Below are 19,232 nucleotides of genomic sequence, written 5' to 3' on the forward strand. Positions count from 1 at the left end.
CTTTTTAACTAGTAAGAAATTTTATTTAAAAAAATTAGATTATATATTCTAATAATATGATATAATACTTTTTAACACATATATTTTAGATTTAATATATGTAATTAAAATAAATGGTACAAAATTAATTTATAAAAAGCTGGGTTTTGATTTCTAGAGTATAAATATAATTTATTTTTTTTAAATCTTAGTTTTTTTTTTTATTTTCAACATAAGTATATATTTATGTATTATTGCGCTGGAATTACACTTAATTTTTATAGAATTAATATATTGTATATATTTTATTTTTCTTCCATGAATCCCTTTATAGTGTTTTATAGAAATATTTTCCTTAACATGTAAATTATAATGAAATTATACATTACAACCATGTTTTTTATCTTTCGAACGTTATTTATGTTTCAGATTATCGAAGAGGTGAAAAAGGCGAAAAGGGACCAAAGGTAATGCTTTATTTTTTAACCCATGTACATATATATTTCATACGCAGAAACAAAATAAACACTATATGTCGAATCTGAGCACATGAATAATACAACAAAGCTTTCGCACTGCATTAAATATTCAAAACGTTGAAAATTCGCGTAATTATTTTCACGAAACTACGTCAAACGGAAAAATATTTTTCTCGTTTGCGCACGCCGACAAAAAAAAAGAGTAAATTACATCAAACCAACCCTGAAAACATATCTAAAATTTGCATAATTTAAAAAGGGCCGTTTCAGGGACCCTTCTGATTTGCCGCTCCGATGCCTTATATCAAGAGGCTGAGTCATCGTTCTCTCTATACCTTCGGAACCCTTTACCTAGCGACTCTTTCAAATGTCAAATACGAAACTAGTTTTGATCTCTAGTAGTATTATTACCATTGATTTGTTTTATAAATCTATTTTATTAATATGATCAATATGGCTAACTATAATTGACTCAAAGTTCATTTAAATATTATTTACTGTGTTATTTTTTTTACATTCATAAATTCATATTATGTATTTTTTTTTAATATTTACGACATATGTATATGTAAAACTTCCAAAAATATTTTACACAAAACTACAAATTAGTTAAAAGTTACATTAGATTAGATTCAATAGAAGTTAGAAGGTAAGTTACGTTAGGAGCAAATAAAGTTATAAGTTAAGTTGGATTAGGTACAGTCAATATAACATAAACCTAATCTCAACTTTAGTAGGTTAAATAGAACTGATCATCAGTATGTTTTGTTACGTACATATTATGTTTATATATTATCATAATTTTTAATTTACAATACATTCAAAAATAAATTTATAATAAATATAGCTAATCATATATATGTATATACTAGTTAAATACATAAAAAGTGAACTACTGTGAATTACCTAATTTTTGTAATCAGAGACATTAAATATTGTATAAGTATAGATATAATTACAGGTAATCTTTTTAATATTTATTAGGCATATCCATTACATTTACAACTTTATTAATAATACACGTAAACAAAGGAAATATATTTAATTATAATTAATAAAAATTAAAATAGAGTTGGCACAATAATTTTTGAATCTCCGTTTATTTATTCTATTGTTGTCGACCAATGAAAAAACAAGATGGCCGACAGTAACGTGACAACAGTTGTAAATAATTATTATTTATAAATAAAATTTTGCTATGTGACGATAATTTTCATTAATTCATCTTGTGCGTCGTTTGATTTGACTGAATATAAATAATCGGTAATAAAGATCTGTCACATGTAAGCAAATATTAAAGGGAAATCCCTGTTCTGGGCGCGCTTGAGAACGAACTACGAAATTGATTTTATCGATTTAAATTGTAAAACAGTTATCAAAATATGTATAAAAATGATCAAATTCTAATAAAAATATTTTTTAAAATAAGTTAAGTTTATATGGGATTTAAAATATAAATAAATAATGTAGATTAGTATTAGCTTCTCTATACAGAAAAAAATATGTGCTTAGCAATTTAATGTTATAGGTTTAGAGTATTTTTAAAATTTCGTTTGAAAAAAACATTCCCAACAAGACACTTATAAAAAAATTGATTTCGTTGTAACTACTTGTCATGAACCCATTATCTCTCTATGTGAGAGATAAAATCACACTTCAGGTGCCTTATTATCTAATTTAGAATAGTATTAATTGACTTTTGGATTCATTTAAAGTGGCATATTTATACAAAATATCTATTTAAAATATTTTTCCTAATGTAAATATTTGTAAGTGAATAGTTTTAAATTGTATATAGCTACACATTAAAAGCATTAGCCGATTACATATATATTCTGCAAATCGAGTATACCAACAACGTTTGGAAAACCTTTCGGATTCCATTGATGGTCTTCCCAAAATAATATTTTCTCAATAACCCACATATATGGCGCACACGTAACTGATGCGATAACTCTTCACAAATTGCTATTATTTATTGCTTCTTATAAAAAAAATCACGTACACTGCTTCAACAGGTGATTATCCATTATTTTTTGCAAATCACCTTTTCTTACGTTGCGTGCGTGGCGCTAACTTTGTAATATTTTTTTCCTTCAGTATCTATTAACTTTTTTCAAACGTCTACCATCGACCTTTAGTTGTTGTGCTGAGAACGATTCAGTCCTTTACGGTTGGTTGTGGCTAGCAGTGGTGCAAATGTGGCATATAATGTTTATTTTGGCAACAGTCAGACATTCAATAAATAGCTATATTTTAATATAAAATATTAATAATAAATTAATTTCAGGGCGAAGCCATTAGAGGTCCACCTGGTCCTCCTGGTCCTCCTGGCTTATCAGGACCTCCAGGTCCACCAGGCCCATCACCATCCTTCACCGATATACCAATGACAAACATCGATTTAAGTGGCAGCGGATTTGGATCAGGATACGATGTAAGTATTACTTGCATATATTTTTGAAAAACTCGCTTCTGACTATCTAACTCTAACATATTATTTCTACCATCTTTCTTCCATGCTATTCAAAATAATAACAAAAGGAAAAACGATTAAAAGTAAGTAATCTAATTGAAATCATGATGCTATAATATTGTATCAAAAGAAAACGTGAAATTTCTATCAATTTGTTTTTGTTTAAAGCTTTTTGTTTTACCGAGATTCAGATACTCCATGTATAGCATTTGTCGGGATCACCCTTAACCGTTGCTATAAAATTAATCACAGGGATTTAATATAAGGGTATACTAATTGGGTGATTTATGTCCCTTGGACTTGCTTTTTTTTTATTCTGCGTTGTACAAACGATGGCGTGTCTAAGCTGACATATATTTAACGGTATTTATTCTATTATATATAATTTCTATCAATTTTACTGATTTTTTAAATCATGATTTTAAAATAATCTATGAAGATATTTTTTCCATATATGAGCTATAATAATTTACAAGAAGTTTTTTAATTTAATTTAAGGTTTATTTTGTAAGTTTTAACACTTGCATTCACAGAATGCAATATTTTTTTTATAAAACAGAGATTGAAAAAATAAATATAGATAATCGAGAGTACACTGTATATGTATCTTTGCTGGTGGTTATACTTATAATAATCATAATTAATTACTTATTAAACCAAGTTTATATAATATATGTTATAGTAACCGAGTATTTTTAGTGAACTTATATTTCTACTATTTCAAATATGTTTTTAATAGAATTATGTTACAGAGTTGAATTAAATATTCATATTCGCTCTATCTATAAGTGTTCTACAAATAATTAATTTATAAATTCAGATTTAAAGTTTAATCAATTATATATGTCTAAAAAACTAGCGTGGTCTTGACAGAAGGTAAAATTCGATATATTTACACAATTTCAAGTTCTTCAAAGCTCTAAATAAATTAAAATCAGAAGGTGTAAGGTCTATACTATATGGTGGATATGTTACAATGAATTTGTATTTTTCAGTAAAGGTATATTTTTACTGATATAAATATATTTTCATTTACTGTTTTGCGAAATCATATCCGAATACATTTTTACTGAACAAACCTAACGAAACTTCTTTATTAGGTCAAGCTAGGTTTTGTTAATTCGGTTAGGTTATGTTTGAGTTTAAACAGCAAATGGACGTTTAGACACTGTTCCAGTGAATATGAATTTTTCAGTGAAGTTATATTTTTACTTGTATAAATAAAATTAAAATAAATCACATTCTAGGCTTGTTAAAATGTATCTAATAATTTATTTATAATTTCACTAGACAATAAAAGTTTTAGATATTTATTTTTAGATAACGTACATTTGGAAAATTTTGGCCCTAACATGTGATGTGTCTACAACTATTTTTTTACTCGCTTTTTTATACGTTTCACACCTGGCCATTGACAGTTTAGAGCAGCATATACTTTTATTAGCATATTTCAGATAAATTTCATTTTTACTGGTAGAAATATATATCTACCGGTGAAAATTATTTATGATATGATTTTACTAAAATTCTAGTAAAATTATATTCTTACCGGCATTTCAGTGAATTACAATACAAATTTACTTTAAATTATCTGTATTTTATTTTATTTTTTTTTACAATAAGTTATTATTTTTTCTGTAAATAAATTTCTTACATATTGTAAAATAATACTAATACGCTTTTAATATATTTACTTTGTAGGAAATTTTAAGTGATTTTATGTGCTAGTCTTGAGTGCTCTATTAGACCTTTAAGATCACTACTATTCACATATACTCCATGAGTACATCGCGATTTGTTTTACTTTTAACTTTTAAACCCAAAATTTTAAAATTGAGTTTCTGATATAGTTATTATTTTATAAAAATATCAGTTTCAACAAATATATATATATAAATCCTAATTTATATGAAAAAGAAATATTAAACGTCGAAAATATTCACGTTTTTTTTTGTATCAATATTAGTGCATTATCAATATTTATTTTTAGTTCTAAAATTATGTAATTTATATTGAAACTATTTTTATTAACTAGGAAATTAGAGGAGAAGGTTATGGACCTCCCGGGCAATGTAGTTGTAATATAACGAAAATCATACAATCCATCACAACGTTGGATATGCTGAAAGGACCACGAGGACCAGTCGGAGCCGATGGAAAGACTGGAGCTCCAGGGCTAACCGTAAGTTTTCCTATGACACTATTAATGAAAAATTGAGTGAATTTTTTTTTAATATTTTATTTTTTGTCCAGGGTCAACCCGGAATCCCTGGGGAACGTGGACCACTAGGCCCTCGTGGTGAACGGGGAGAACGCGGAGACTCGGGTGCTGAAGGCCCAGAGGGACCCATTGGTCCCAAAGGGGAACCGGGTGTTGATGGCATGCCTGGCACGCCGGGTCCTCCGGGTTCTCCTGGACCACCGGGACCTGTGAGCCACGGAGGATCAGATGTAAGTAACATTTAAGTATTTTTTTTGTTGTTCTTCTGTGATAAAACCCTTTTTAAATTTTTCTTACATAATATAAAAATATATTTTAATATACAGATAAATATATTGATACGTGTCTATTTTTTACATGTTAAAATTAATTAATCTATCATGACTAGCTAAATTATTTTGCAGACTCAATTTAATTCTAATATTTTTTGTATTATATCTTACCTAACATCGGACTTGAATATGATTTATCTCCCCAAACAAATCTCATGTAAACTCATACGAATCAAGTGGCAAAATTTATCGCTTATAGCGAAATTTAATTCCGAACCTCTGACACTTTTTTTATTTTATTTTCTATATTTTTTATTTTCTGAAACGTGTCACGCCTTATTGAGTTATTCTTCGCCGCCCGTCGGAAACACGCGACCCCCATTTTAAGAAACTGTGCGTCGATACCAAAAAAGCAAAAGTTCCGCAATGTTTTATGTACTATTATATGTTGCGAAACGATTTTTTCATCATACCTCTTTGTACATTCGCTCTTTAGCGCCTTGGCGATCGATGAAATAAAATAAAACAAAAATTTATGAAGACGACCTCGAAGTTAAAAATACACGTTGTTAACAATGCACTCTCTGGCAATGAACTCTATTTTTTATTGTGTCAAAGGACTTGTTGTGTTGATTATTTGCACTTTGGTTGCTAACCAGAGCTCCTAATTCTTAACCATGCAGGAAATTAACAAAGCTTCACAACACGCTATCTATCAAAATTCTTGTAGTAGTTTTCAAAATGTTTGATATTGATACACAGGGGTAATAAATTAATTAATAAATAAGTATCAGTAGAATAAATAAAAAGTCATGTATGTTCAAAGGGAATGCAAAGAAATAAAGTGAAACAATCATATTATATAAATAACCATTTTGGTTTTCTCTTTTTATAATTAAAAATAAATCAATCACTGTTAATTAAAAGTTTCATTTATTGTACATGTATATAAAAAAAATGTCCTGAATATCAGTCTTGAGTAATTATTCTTAATTATTGTTTATTATATTAATTAAGGTATATAAATTACTTAATTTGTTATTTCAATTATAATTTCTGCCATAATAAGGATTAAATTGTCAATATCATAAAATATATAGGCCTAATAAAAAATGAACTTTTGTTATTTATGCTTTTAATTATTATTATAATATGTTTGTAGGGAGACAGTTCTAATTTAAGTCAGTAATTACTTATATACAAAATTTTAACTTTAGATTACTTTGCGAAACAGTGTGCTGTAATAAATCATATTTAAATTACAAATACATATATTCTGAAAGATTAATAATATATAAATATTTTTCCGAAGTATCTAATTATTTCTCTGTTATTTTAAAATCGCATCGTTTAACATTACTGCAAATCAGCTTTTATCGAATTGAAAGCCATTTTTATTTATTCTATTGCATTAATGATTGGAGAATCATTATTTTTTATGTAAATTAATAACATGTGTCGTGATTTTATAGAAATATTAAAAAGATATTTTATTTTTTATGGTCAATAATTTTAATGCTCATGCTACGAAATATATTTAATAAAATAATATGTGATTCAATATATAATGTTATATTATCTTCACAACTATGTCTTTTAATTAAAGAATGGTTTTGAACATCTTATTAATTTTAGTTCATATCACTGCAGTAGTAGAAGTACTTGTATTAAATTTTAACTTTTAATAATATCACAGAAATAGAAAATAGTACAATTGTGCTTTTTAACCTTTGATGTAAATAAATTAAATTTCGCTCTTTAAAATATACTGGACTAAAAATGCATCACAGATATTACTGAGAAAAATGTTTAATGCATTTTATATACTATTCTTTCTCTCGGCCGCTTTTCTTGCATCTGAGTATCGTGATAGCACAACGTTTTGCCACAAATTGAGTCTCCACTTTATTCTAACCAGTAACAGAATTGTTTTCTTTTCTCTTAAAGCTGTGTCCAAAGAACTGAAATATCGTCTTTGGAAATATTTTCAGCAGTCTCTTCTCAATCTACATGCATAATAACTATTTTTTATATGATATATCATATTTCAAGGTATCATTATCTTTCTTTAATATAATGATTCACGTCTCACAACAAATAATAAAATTATGGAACTTTAATCCGTCCATATATTCGATACTTCTTAATTTCCGACACATTAGTTAACCTACAAATTATATTACAGATCATCATTGTATATTTAATTAACTGATCTTATAATAACGAGCTTTTCTCACACTCGAGTAGTTTTAAAATGCGATCCTGTCTGTATCGAATTGCTACTAACCAACAATGTGCATGGGAACGTCCTGTTTTGCGGTCCAGCCATGATCATTTAAACTGGAGCTTTTGTATCCATATTCGTCAGATCCGGCGTGACAATTTCGCAAAACCGCAGCTGAGCTCGCAATGCCGTTTTCAATTATAATTGACGTGGTCCAAAACTGAAATAGCAACGATGTTTCGCGGCTTTGCGGTTCTGTAGCACGTCCCAGGACAGCGACTGTCCTGACAGGATTCGTTATCCTAAACCACTCAATTATAATTTAAAAAATGTAGTACAATTATAATAACAGAAAATAGTGTATTGTATATAAATACATTATTATTCACATGAATTTATTCTAGACGTTGCCTCGTTGATAAGCATCGTGACCCACGAATATCGGTTGGCTGGATTTCTCTCTCAACACATATATGTCAGCTCTTCTGAATGCGGCATCTTTACTAGATCCATTTTCGCTTTCTCTTCTTCCTTGTTGTCGCTTTTTGTAACAACTGGCTAGATAATTGTGGCAGAAGTCCAATTTCACGCGTCGCTGTTCTTAGATTTGGAGGATTTGCGTTTTATCTTCATACAGATAAAACATAACCATCTACGAAGATCTTAAAATGAAACTCTCAAGCACTCCATTGGTCAAACATAACGAAAAAAAATTAAAATAATTAAAAAACAATCCTTTGCAATCAGATTCACAAACAATTATCTATCAATAAACATGAATTCTCAATCTTCAATAAAAAAAAAGAACTTATACTAATACGACTGTATTAAGATAAGTTCTTATCAGTATGATAATTACTAAAACTACAAAAATAGTGTGTGATGTTGTAATTTATTCAGGCATAGGTAATCAATTTGCATATTGTGAATCATTTTTGTTAGATGGGAGAAACATTGTGTTTTCGAGGACAAGTGAGAAATGATAACTCAAACATTGTACAAATAATGTTGTATTAAAATATTATAAATTTTGCAGACATGGTTTCAATAATTTTAATTAATAAATAAATTAAATTATTTATGTAATTTATAAATAATCTTAAAAAAATAGTTAATCGAGTCAAAAAAGTTAAGTTTCGTTCTTTTTTTTTAAATGATGAAATCTCTTTATCTCTTGTGTCTCTTGGCCCTTCTCTGCAGCTGTAAATCTTTCGTGTCTCTCCTCGTCCGTCTTTTACGCGTCTCTCCCGTATCTTTCTCTGTGAGAAAATCTTACATATTTATTAATGCTGGTTAGAGACAGCTCTATCGAATCACAGATGAGGATGGTTGCTATCCAATTGCATCGCTGGGGACATACACAGTATGTTTTCACATTTTAAAAGTGAAACGGTTAAGGTGGTCTCTCTGGCGACTGGTAATCGAAGGGTAAAACAATATAGTATTATGTGCAGGGTAGAGTGTATTTTAGTAAGCGCGCGTCCTTTCCAAACAAAAAGTATTTTTTTTCGGTGGTACTTATGGGTCATAAATATCCACGGACTATTAGGTGCTACTTGTAATATATTAAATTATTAACGCAATTGTTTGGTCACTAAATCTCTCCGCGATTGTTGCGTAAATATTTTGCACAATTATGCAAATGGTTATAACTTTCACAGTAGAATCGGTATAATTTTCTGTATTAAATTGTGATAGATAAATGTACTGTTATATTGATTGAATCATTGTTGAAGCAACTTTTAATACGTAGCTAATTTATTATAACACTGGAATTTTTAAATATTTGTTTTATATTATATCTTAAACTATGATCTGATTTAAAATATGATGCTTACTTTTATTTTAGCATGTTTATGATTAATTATATAAATAATTTTATAATACAGCATACCACTAAATTAAATTATAAAATATAGTATTTCGAAAAAAAAAATAAGAAACATTGTAATTTAATTTAATCTTAGCAGTATAATAAAATTTATTAAAGTATTTAACCCACTAATTAAATCAATACTAAACAGAAAAATGTATTATATATCAAAAAATATTTACTAAAAAAAATATAAAAACAAATTTATCTAATGACTTAAATTTGTATAATTAATTAGTAGAGTACAATATTTATTACCAGTGGGAGGAAATATATAGTATGTATCATTGATCATTATAATAAGTCGTAAAAATGTAATATTCGTTAGTATTTTAATGAAAATTAAATTAAAAACAAGACATTTATAATACAGATATGTAAAGAATATTATTTAAACATAATAAACACATTATTTTTATTTTTTGTATAAGTATTTATTTCTAGATCTTCAGTGTCTATATAATAATTTCGAGAAAACCACGACATTATTAATTTAATTTAATTTTTTACGTTATGTGTTTCAATGCTTCAATTCCACAAACTTTATTATTGCTTTATTAACTAAGACAATGGTTTTTGATATTGACGACAGCCAAATACAGAAAATCATTATCGTTATGATCCCAAAGAACCCAATTATAATTAAGCTTCAAAAAAATCGGACCACCAGCATGTAAATAATCTGTCCATAACAATGCTTGTGCAATATCTAAGAGCGCCAAATATGTAAAATAATTCGGCACCTTTTATGGAATAAGCTTTTTCCGTATCCTTTGACATTTAATCAGATATGGCCATCGATCATTACGTGTCAGTTGATACGAATCAGTAATGCGCTCGATGTCTGAATTTATATGAATAGACATATTCAAATTATATGTTTTACTATTCTCTTTATGGCTCACTTTCATCCCAAAGGACAAGCAGCATTTTTATATTTTTTTATGCCAGATAAATAAATTTTAGGGAACCAAAGCAAATTCTCCCTTAACTATTAATCAGCACCTTTCTCAATTGTTTATGTAGTACTGAAGGCCTTTATTGCATATCTGTATGGCTCATACCTTTCACAAAGTATGCTTGTCTCAACTTCCGATTATACAGATCGCGTGGCTACATGGTTCAATTTATCAACAGATGACGTCAACTTATTTTAAAAATTAATAAAAAAATATTTGAAAAACAATTTGAATATAAATTTGCTACTTTATAATTATAAAAAATATGGCACACATGTTGTGCCATCGGCCTTTATAGTGTTAATAGTTATGATTTTTTACTGAATTGAACTGGCCTCGTGCTGTATGTGTAAAAGGCTTTAGTAGATGTATTCATCTCAGACATGTGTAAATCCATTTTTTTATTTCTGCTAAGGATTTTTCTTGAAAATAAAAGCTGCCGTTGCATCAGATTCATGTAATTTAGCTATAAAATACAGTTTTTCTGTTTCTTCTGAATCTCTATACCTAGCAAATATCTGACAGATCTTCGCTACACTTTGCAGAAATAATCAGATTTGTTGACTAATCATTCATAGAAAAAATGTTCTGTTTTTTCCATTGTTTTCCTGTACTTTTTTTTATTGTTATTGTTACTTTGGCCTAATTTAATTGCTCTCTATTTTGCTCTGCCCTAAGCCCTTATTGACATCAAATTATTAAAAATTATTTCTGGACAGGCTCTGGACACAATTAATACAGTTGATACCGCTTAATATCTTTCATGCAATATAAAGTTATAGTCTACTTTTATTCTTAATTTTTATTATACATAAAACTTGTTAAATTAATTAGGAATTTAAACTCTTAAATACATTTATGCCCCAGTTTTCTCGGTGCCATGCTGGGCAGCTGTCTCTCTTACGAGAAAAACCAACGACCATAAGAGTCTTTCTTTCACCACCAACTAGTTATTTATTATAATTATTATTAAACATTTTTACTCCGAGCCAAACCTTTCTAAAGGTTTGCAACACCTGCACGGCTCTAACTGGCTGCCATCACGCCAAGTATTAACGAAATTACACAACTTGTCCTATTTCAATTTGCACGTTAGTTTAATAACACACGCGCGCATAATATTATATATGGCTCTCGATAAAAGAAAACTCTTTTCTCTTGCGTTTTGTTATTATAAATCATTTTTTCTCGCGCTACAAAAGGGCGTCTAATATCCAAAAGCCGGGTGGATAGTTTCGCACATAAGAGACGCCCAACATTTGGCATTGACAGGTGTTTCCTTTCTCCACTTTGCTATCCCCATACAAAACAGGCGAGTGTTTCCTTTTGCCCTTTGATCAAACAACGAATATTGTTTCAATATTCGTTGTTGGATATACGCGAACGTGTACGTACATATTATATTTATATTATTTATTCACGAACGTGAACTATTTCCTTAATTTAATAAGCGCGTATAAGTCTTAATACGCCTATATTAAATCAACAATAAAGGTATCCGCAGGCGGCTTGAATTTTCTCATGGCGATAATTATAATTTTATTTATTTATTATATCAACAGCGTTTTCCAAACTATAATAGGCGGACCGGTTTCGATCCCTGGAGAAGAAATCGATACACAAAAAAAATTAAACGCATTAAAACTATTGTTTTTATATAAGTTGAATGGCTTTTAATTTTATCAACTAATCAGATTTTATTTTTTATAAATTACACATACATTTCAAATTTGAGAAAAACTCTTGAATTTTTTTTCAGCGCAGCTTAAATACATGACAATTGGATTAAGTTAAAAATTAGTTTTAAATAAATCTTAAAATTAAAATAAATCGTTGACCGACAATCTGAAAAAGCTTTTGCGAATAGTTCTCAAATTTCATTCATTAAATGGCGTAAAGCTTTTTTTTAAACCATTCATTATAGGTTCTGTAAAAATATTTTTTTGAAAGCCTGAATCAAAGGTGAACAAAATTTCAAGCCCCGTAAAGAAATTGCTACTAAATTAATATAAACTGTATATCAGTAGAAGAACTTTAAATTTCCACCCCTTTATAAATATTAGTAGAACAAATTTACAGGTCAATTTTATTTTATTTAATTATAGATGTCAAACTAAAAAAGACATGGTACTTAAATAAATAAAAACGGAGAAACTTTTTGTGTATCTTACTTTAAATTCCTATTTTCAATAAAAAACATATTAAGTTACAATAATCCACATAACACGAAACACTTACAATAGTATACATTAAAACCATTCTAAAAATTAATGCCAAAAATTTTTTGCCCATACAGCGAAAAAATTAATGTTCTTAAAAAACATATTTTCTTATACATAAAATACTGCAGCAACTGAAATTATTATACTTATATATTCTCTGCAATATTTAAAGAAAATTAAATAGTTAAAATAGCTTAGCTATCTTTAATTTTATCACCCCTGATCTATATTGTTTTACTTTAAATATCCATATATTATATGTAATAATTATTTTTAACACTATTTTATCTAAAAAATTGCAATAAATGTTCTGAAAAATAATCATATATGTTTTAATAATAAGTTTTTAATGAGGAATAGAAACAGAAACATAAATAGATTAAAAAGTCAAACTGTAATTTTTATAAATTTTAATTTAGCAAGAACATTAATTTAGATTCTTTCTAGAGAGCTCACATATTTTATGTTGACTTTGTTCTGATAAGATACTTATTATTATCACTATTAAACATAAGGTGAACCGCAAAAAAAATTATATACAAAATAAAAAAACCGGTCCGCCATTTAAAAAAGATTGGGAAATGCTGTAATAACACATTCGAAAGGTAAAAATGTGTATATTTTGCATTATCTGTATTCACGTGACTTTTCTCATTTTCACGCCAACGATTTTTTATAGCCAAGTTGGAAGCCTAGAGGAATATTTAAGGTTAGTGCATAATAAACCTAAATTATCCTATTTGGATAATAGAGGTAAGTGAGTGTTGATAATATATATATAATATATAAAATATGTATTATATATAGTATGTTCATACATTTCAAGAGACAAAAGTTAATTTTGTAATTAATTTCGCTTCAGTACGAAAGAGTGGTCATATCAATTAACTACATCTGCTATCCCTCAGGAATCGGTTTTCGGCAGCGGAGCCGGAAACTCTAGGCCCGGAACTCCGGGTCCTAAAGGCGAACCGGGAATTATGGGACCATCAGGGACCCAAGGTGAGAAGGGATTCATGGGGCATAAAGGAGAAAGGGGAGAAATAGGTCACAGAGGACACAAGGGCGATAAGGCAAGAAAAACTTTTTTTCGTATTGTTATAAGATTATGTATAAAAATGGGTGTTCCTATTATAATAATAAATTATATACAGGGTAGTACGGGTGTGACCGGTCCTTTAGGGTCAAAGGGCGAGAGAGGACCTCCTGGAACTGATGGTTTGCCGGGATTGCCGGGTACGAACGGACAACCTGCTGAAAAAGGAGAAAAAGGTTTGTTTATATTTTTCAAATAAATAATAATATATTTAACCGCTTATTGTACTAATAAAAATATAGTAAATTATAAAGCATTAACCTATAAGTAGGAGTACATATTTCTTTACCATGTCGTAGTAACTAGTTGCGAAGAATAAAAAAAGTCTGCATAATTATCAACAATCTCAATAATCCTTAAGTACACTATTTTATTTTAAACATAAATGTAGATTAAAAAATATATTTATATTTTCTTTCTACATTTTTAAATTATAGAATAAAAAAACTGCGTTATAAAATATATTTTTTATTTGCTAAAAATATAGTTTATGTGCCTATTTTTTTCAGTTAGTTGTAGAATTTAATATCCTTCATGTATTGCAATTTCTTTACTAAATATAAATATTTATTGCAAAAATACGAATTTATATTATTAAAAATACATTCATAGCACTTATATTATAAATAAATTCAGGACAATTTTGCTCTCAAAAAAAATATTTTTACACTAGTGCTATATTAATAGATTCTTAGTTTACTTATAAATATCTAGCTTACTAATTTATATGTTACAGTAAATTGTATTTTTCAGTCAAGTTATCACTAGTATGAATATAATTTTAATAACTGTTTCAGTAAAAAATATTTAAGTACATTTTCAACGGTCATATTACAACTAGCAAAAATATAATTTAACCGATGCTAATGAAATTATATACTGCTCAAGATGTTTATAAAATTAAATTTGATAGTTGCGAAAGACCATTCATTTGCTGTTCAGACTCAAACCTATACTAAAGAAATTAACTAAGCCAAACTTGACCTAAAGGAAGTTCAACAAATATAGTTTGTTTTGGACATTTTATCCTATTAAATAAGGTTTTGCTTTAAACAGAAAATTTTAATGCATCATTAAATTTCACTAGTGCTTATCGATTAAATTATATTTTTGTTAGTAAAAATATATATTTATCGGTGAAAATGTAAGCAAATATAATTTTACTCAAATAAATAAAATTATTTCTCATTTACTGTAACATATATAATGTAAGTTTCATTATATGAATAATTCAGTGACAACCTTTAAGAAGGAGATAATAAAATTAACAATTCGTTCAAAATATAAATAATCATTACATACAAATCATAATCGAATCAGAACTAATTTCCATAATGTAGTTTTAATATGATAATGCTACTATACTAATGATTTTGACTCTGTTGTGAATCAAATATTTATTTTATGACATATTACAATAAAATATATTTTAAAATATCATTTTTAATTATATATTAAACAATATACAATAATATAATTTTGGTTCCTATTCTGAAGTTAGCATGTTTTACTTGTTAAATGTACATTTTAGTACGTTAGTATCAATTATCACTAACGAAACCTCCAATTTCAATCATTATCCCCCAGTGGTCTAGTTTATCCCATTTAGGATCACCGTTATTTTGGCGGTAATAGAAACATAGGACACTTATTATTGAATAAAAGGGGCTCGTTATCCCAATATTTAGGAACATCTTATAAAATGATAATATACTTAATAATTAGTATTCAATTGAAATATATTTTATTAAAATGTTTTTATAGATGAGCATCGATAATAAAATATTAGCATTATATAAATATTTATATTTTTACTAATAAAATGCTTTACAAATGTTATCTCAGAGCAATTAGAATAATAATAAAATTTTGTTATCACCTGTAAATAAATAATACAACTCAATGTTGTTCTATAAAATAAACCAATTTAGTATATTTTTATTTGTATATAGAGTGATTTTGATTGACTCTTGTACTGAATTCCTTTGATGTTTTTGTGTGTGTTATTTTGTAATATCATTGTTTCGAAATTTAACTATCTATCCGATCATTTCTCTTTGTTATAATATTTTATTCGGAATGGATAGCCATTTTTTTTTCATCAATATAATTTACGTTCCGTTCACTTACAAAGTTTCAATAACGTAAAATTAAATTAATGTATTATTATTTTATAAATATGTTTGACATATTTGTTTCGACAGTAAGCAGTATTTGATATATGTATGTGCATATATTCAATCGAGTTATAAATATGATAAAGACAATTTAATGTTTGACCAATACAACAGAGAGCAATAAGCAAAAATAATTTATTGTAGCGCAACAAAAATTTATTCATAAAAAAATATTAATAGCATAAATTAATTACACTTTTTTGCATTATTATCGTTAAGTATAAAGCTTATTCTAGGAATTAATAATATAAACTAAAAATAGTTTTAAATGCGTTCTTAGAAAAAGATCTTTCGGTAATAACGTTAAGTTTAATATGAATATAAAATTTATTTGCTTATTTATGGTGCTTAAATAAATAAAAACCGAGAAAAATTTTGTGTATCTTACTTTAAATTCCTATTTTCAATAAAAAACACATTGAGTTACAATAATTTACATAACACGAAACACTTACAATAGTATACTTTAAAACCATTCTAAAAATTAATATGAATGTTTTAGTATTTATATATATAAGTTAGAAAATAATATGTTACCAGAATATTTTAATAAGTATTTAATAAGAAATAAAGATGTACATAAATATAATACTAGAAATAAAGAAAATTTAAAGATAATTAAGTATAAGAAAACGAGTACGGCTAGGGGAGTTATGTACGGAGGTTTTGATTTATATAATAGTCTTCCAAGAGAAATCCGAAACAGCGAAAATATAACGGGTTTCATAAATGGAATAAAAAAACACCTTCGTACATATAGAAATAAATTATAATATTAAGTCTTTATTATTGTATATTTTTATTTTTTCTTTCTGTTATGTATTTTTTATATATATGTTTACTAAATTTGTTAGATGTAAAGATTAGCTATTAAGCTAAATAAATTAATGAAATAATAATAATAATATTATATTCTAAAACATAAATTTATTTTAAAAAAACAACAATATAAGTATTAATTATTATTAAATAAACAGATGGATAAATAAGTTTATGTATATTTTAAATTATGAATAATATTTTTTTATACACATAATAATTTATTTATTTATTTTATCTAAATAATAAAAAATATATTATTTGGACATAGGTTTGTGAGAAAACTATTTTTTTTTATAATTACTTAATATCCATTTATATTACGCAGGCGCGTACGGTGAGATACATTCTCTTTCGCTCGCTCGCGTCGTGGGTCGTGCTTTACATGCGTTCTGCACGCCACCTTTTCTCATTCACTCTCTTCACTTAATACGCGAGCGAGCGAAAGGGAATGTATCTCACCGTTCGCGTCTGATATTAGTAAATATCGTGTTCTTTTTTACGTTTCAACAGTTACTCGTGTTTTGGCCGTACAATCTGTGTTGTTTTTTTTTTTAAATATAATTGAACCCCAAAATTTATTTTTAAATGACATTGATAATTTATATAAAATTGCCTGTTATATTAACCACTTAACTTAACATTTGTGAAGTGGTATGTAATTTATTAGCTACCCATAATTTTTAAATATGCATAACTTAAACGAAAAAATTTCAGAATGGAGACAATGAGAAAAGGGGGCTATCGGAATATTTTGAATCAGAGCATCCAAGATTTTAAGTTAACGGAATTAAAAAAATATCCGAGCAGTAGAAGGTTATATATTTAGAAGGAAATTATATTTCGAATCACTAAAATAAAGAAAAAAACTTACCCAATATTATTACAAATTAAATATTGATATAATTATATGATTGAAATCATTTTTTGTAACCTGAATCTACGATAAATGAATTTTTAATAAATTTTAAATTTCGGTTTGGTTACTGTAAGATGTTATTAAACTTAATTATATAACAGGTAAAAAATGAAAGAGTGCTGACTTTGCTTTAATTCCCAGCCACTAGACCTTACATCGAATGTTTACTATTTTTTCAGGCGAACAAGGTCTCGAAGGTAAACCTGGACCTCCAGGACCTCCCACTAGATCGATCGATGACGACGTAAGATACGACGGGTCGGGTAGGTTTTAATCTTTTTTTTATATATAAAATAAAAAAATGTATCGTAATTGTTAAATAAAAATTTAGACGGAACGCGAGTCGTGGCTGGTCCTCAAGGTCCGTCCGGTGAAAAGGGTTCACTCGGTCCCAAAGTAATTATTTTTTTATTTATGAATGTTTAAATTAATAATGAATTTTTAATAAGGGAACGCTCGCTTAATAACAGGGTGAAAAGGGTAGCAGGGGCATAGAAGGGCCGCAGGGATACCCTGGCAACGACGGAAAGCCCGGAGAGAGAGGAGAAATCGGACCGTCAGGAATGCCCGGAATCGAAGGTCCCTTAGGATCGTCAGGACCCAAGGGCGACAAGGGAGCTCCATGCTTGCCGGTTCCTGGCAGCAATGCTGAATTTGTACCGATAAAGGCATGTATTAATTAATTTTACTAATTGTTATTATTAAAACGTACACACAATTAATTAACTGAATTACTTCAATATAAACTAGAATATAGAGCGCAGCCGTCGTGACCGAATCGACCAATGACCGCGCGATCACAATTGATCGATCAATGAGATCAAATTTTTGTTCGTATTTAAATTACGTAACTTTAAATCTTAAAAAAAATAGTAGCACGCCGTATTAGTATTCCAGTAATTAAACTGTTTTATTAAATATAAAATATAAAGATTTAAACTATTTTATTTAAAGTACGGAAATTTACAAGTTGTGATATTACATAAATATTACGTCTGAATTAGTTCGCTCTTTGTGAGTCTTGTACAACAATTTCGACCTGTTTGGTTAATTATAAAAGTGCAATGCCTTTCATACATATATTCCAAGAAGAATTAATTTAGATTATAAATATTGTTTGCCAGCATGTCAAACATACAAAAAGGTAGCATTTGCATAAATTATTTTTATAGCTAGAATTGTATTTTATAATTTCGATAGATGAACCGAAACAAACACATCCTAAGATGGAAACCATAGGCAAATGCATCTTAAGAGATTGACGCAGAATGGTACAATCTAGTGCCTCGTTAAAACTGTTTAAGAATTATAAAAAAAAATATTTAATATATTTTAAAAATATAATAGATAGTATTACATAAATATATTAATTTCTATTCTTAAGCTCATTAATATTATTTTAACTTATGAAGCTACATTTAAGTTTTGTGCACCTCTACCTTAATATAACTTATAATTTTAAATCAGTATAAAGACGTCACAATAAATACTAAAATGTTAAAGAGACTTCACAAAA

At 27.7% G+C, this 19,232-nt stretch overlaps 1 protein-coding gene across 2 annotated transcripts in view; it reads left to right on the top strand.

The window, feature by feature from the left end:
- Mp (collagen XV/XVIII-type protein multiplexin) overlaps window positions 1–19,232 on the top strand; it is a 486,190-nt gene that overhangs the window by 456,492 nt on the left and 10,466 nt on the right. Inside the window, exons 8-16 of one of the 2 annotated variants that reach the window (XM_088194596.1) lie at window positions 409–446; window positions 2,749–2,895; window positions 4,970–5,116; window positions 5,188–5,385; window positions 13,614–13,778; window positions 13,860–13,977; window positions 17,896–17,979; window positions 18,048–18,112; window positions 18,187–18,384. In XM_088194596.1, the coding sequence (XP_088050722.1) occupies window positions 409–446; window positions 2,749–2,895; window positions 4,970–5,116; window positions 5,188–5,385; window positions 13,614–13,778; window positions 13,860–13,977; window positions 17,896–17,979; window positions 18,048–18,112; window positions 18,187–18,384 (1,160 nt within the window). Of the gene's footprint in view, window positions 1–408; window positions 447–2,748; window positions 2,896–4,969; window positions 5,117–5,187; window positions 5,386–13,613; window positions 13,779–13,859; window positions 13,978–17,895; window positions 17,980–18,047; window positions 18,113–18,186; window positions 18,389–19,232 lie in introns of both variants that reach the window. The other variant, XM_088194597.1, reaches the window with a different exon arrangement.

This window comes from Plectrocnemia conspersa, unplaced genomic scaffold, assembly GCF_051122295.1.
Source record: "Plectrocnemia conspersa isolate PC_06_02 unplaced genomic scaffold, ASM5112229v1 ptg000010l, whole genome shotgun sequence".
In the NCBI taxonomy this organism is placed as follows: Eukaryota; Metazoa; Arthropoda; class Insecta; order Trichoptera; family Polycentropodidae; genus Plectrocnemia; species Plectrocnemia conspersa.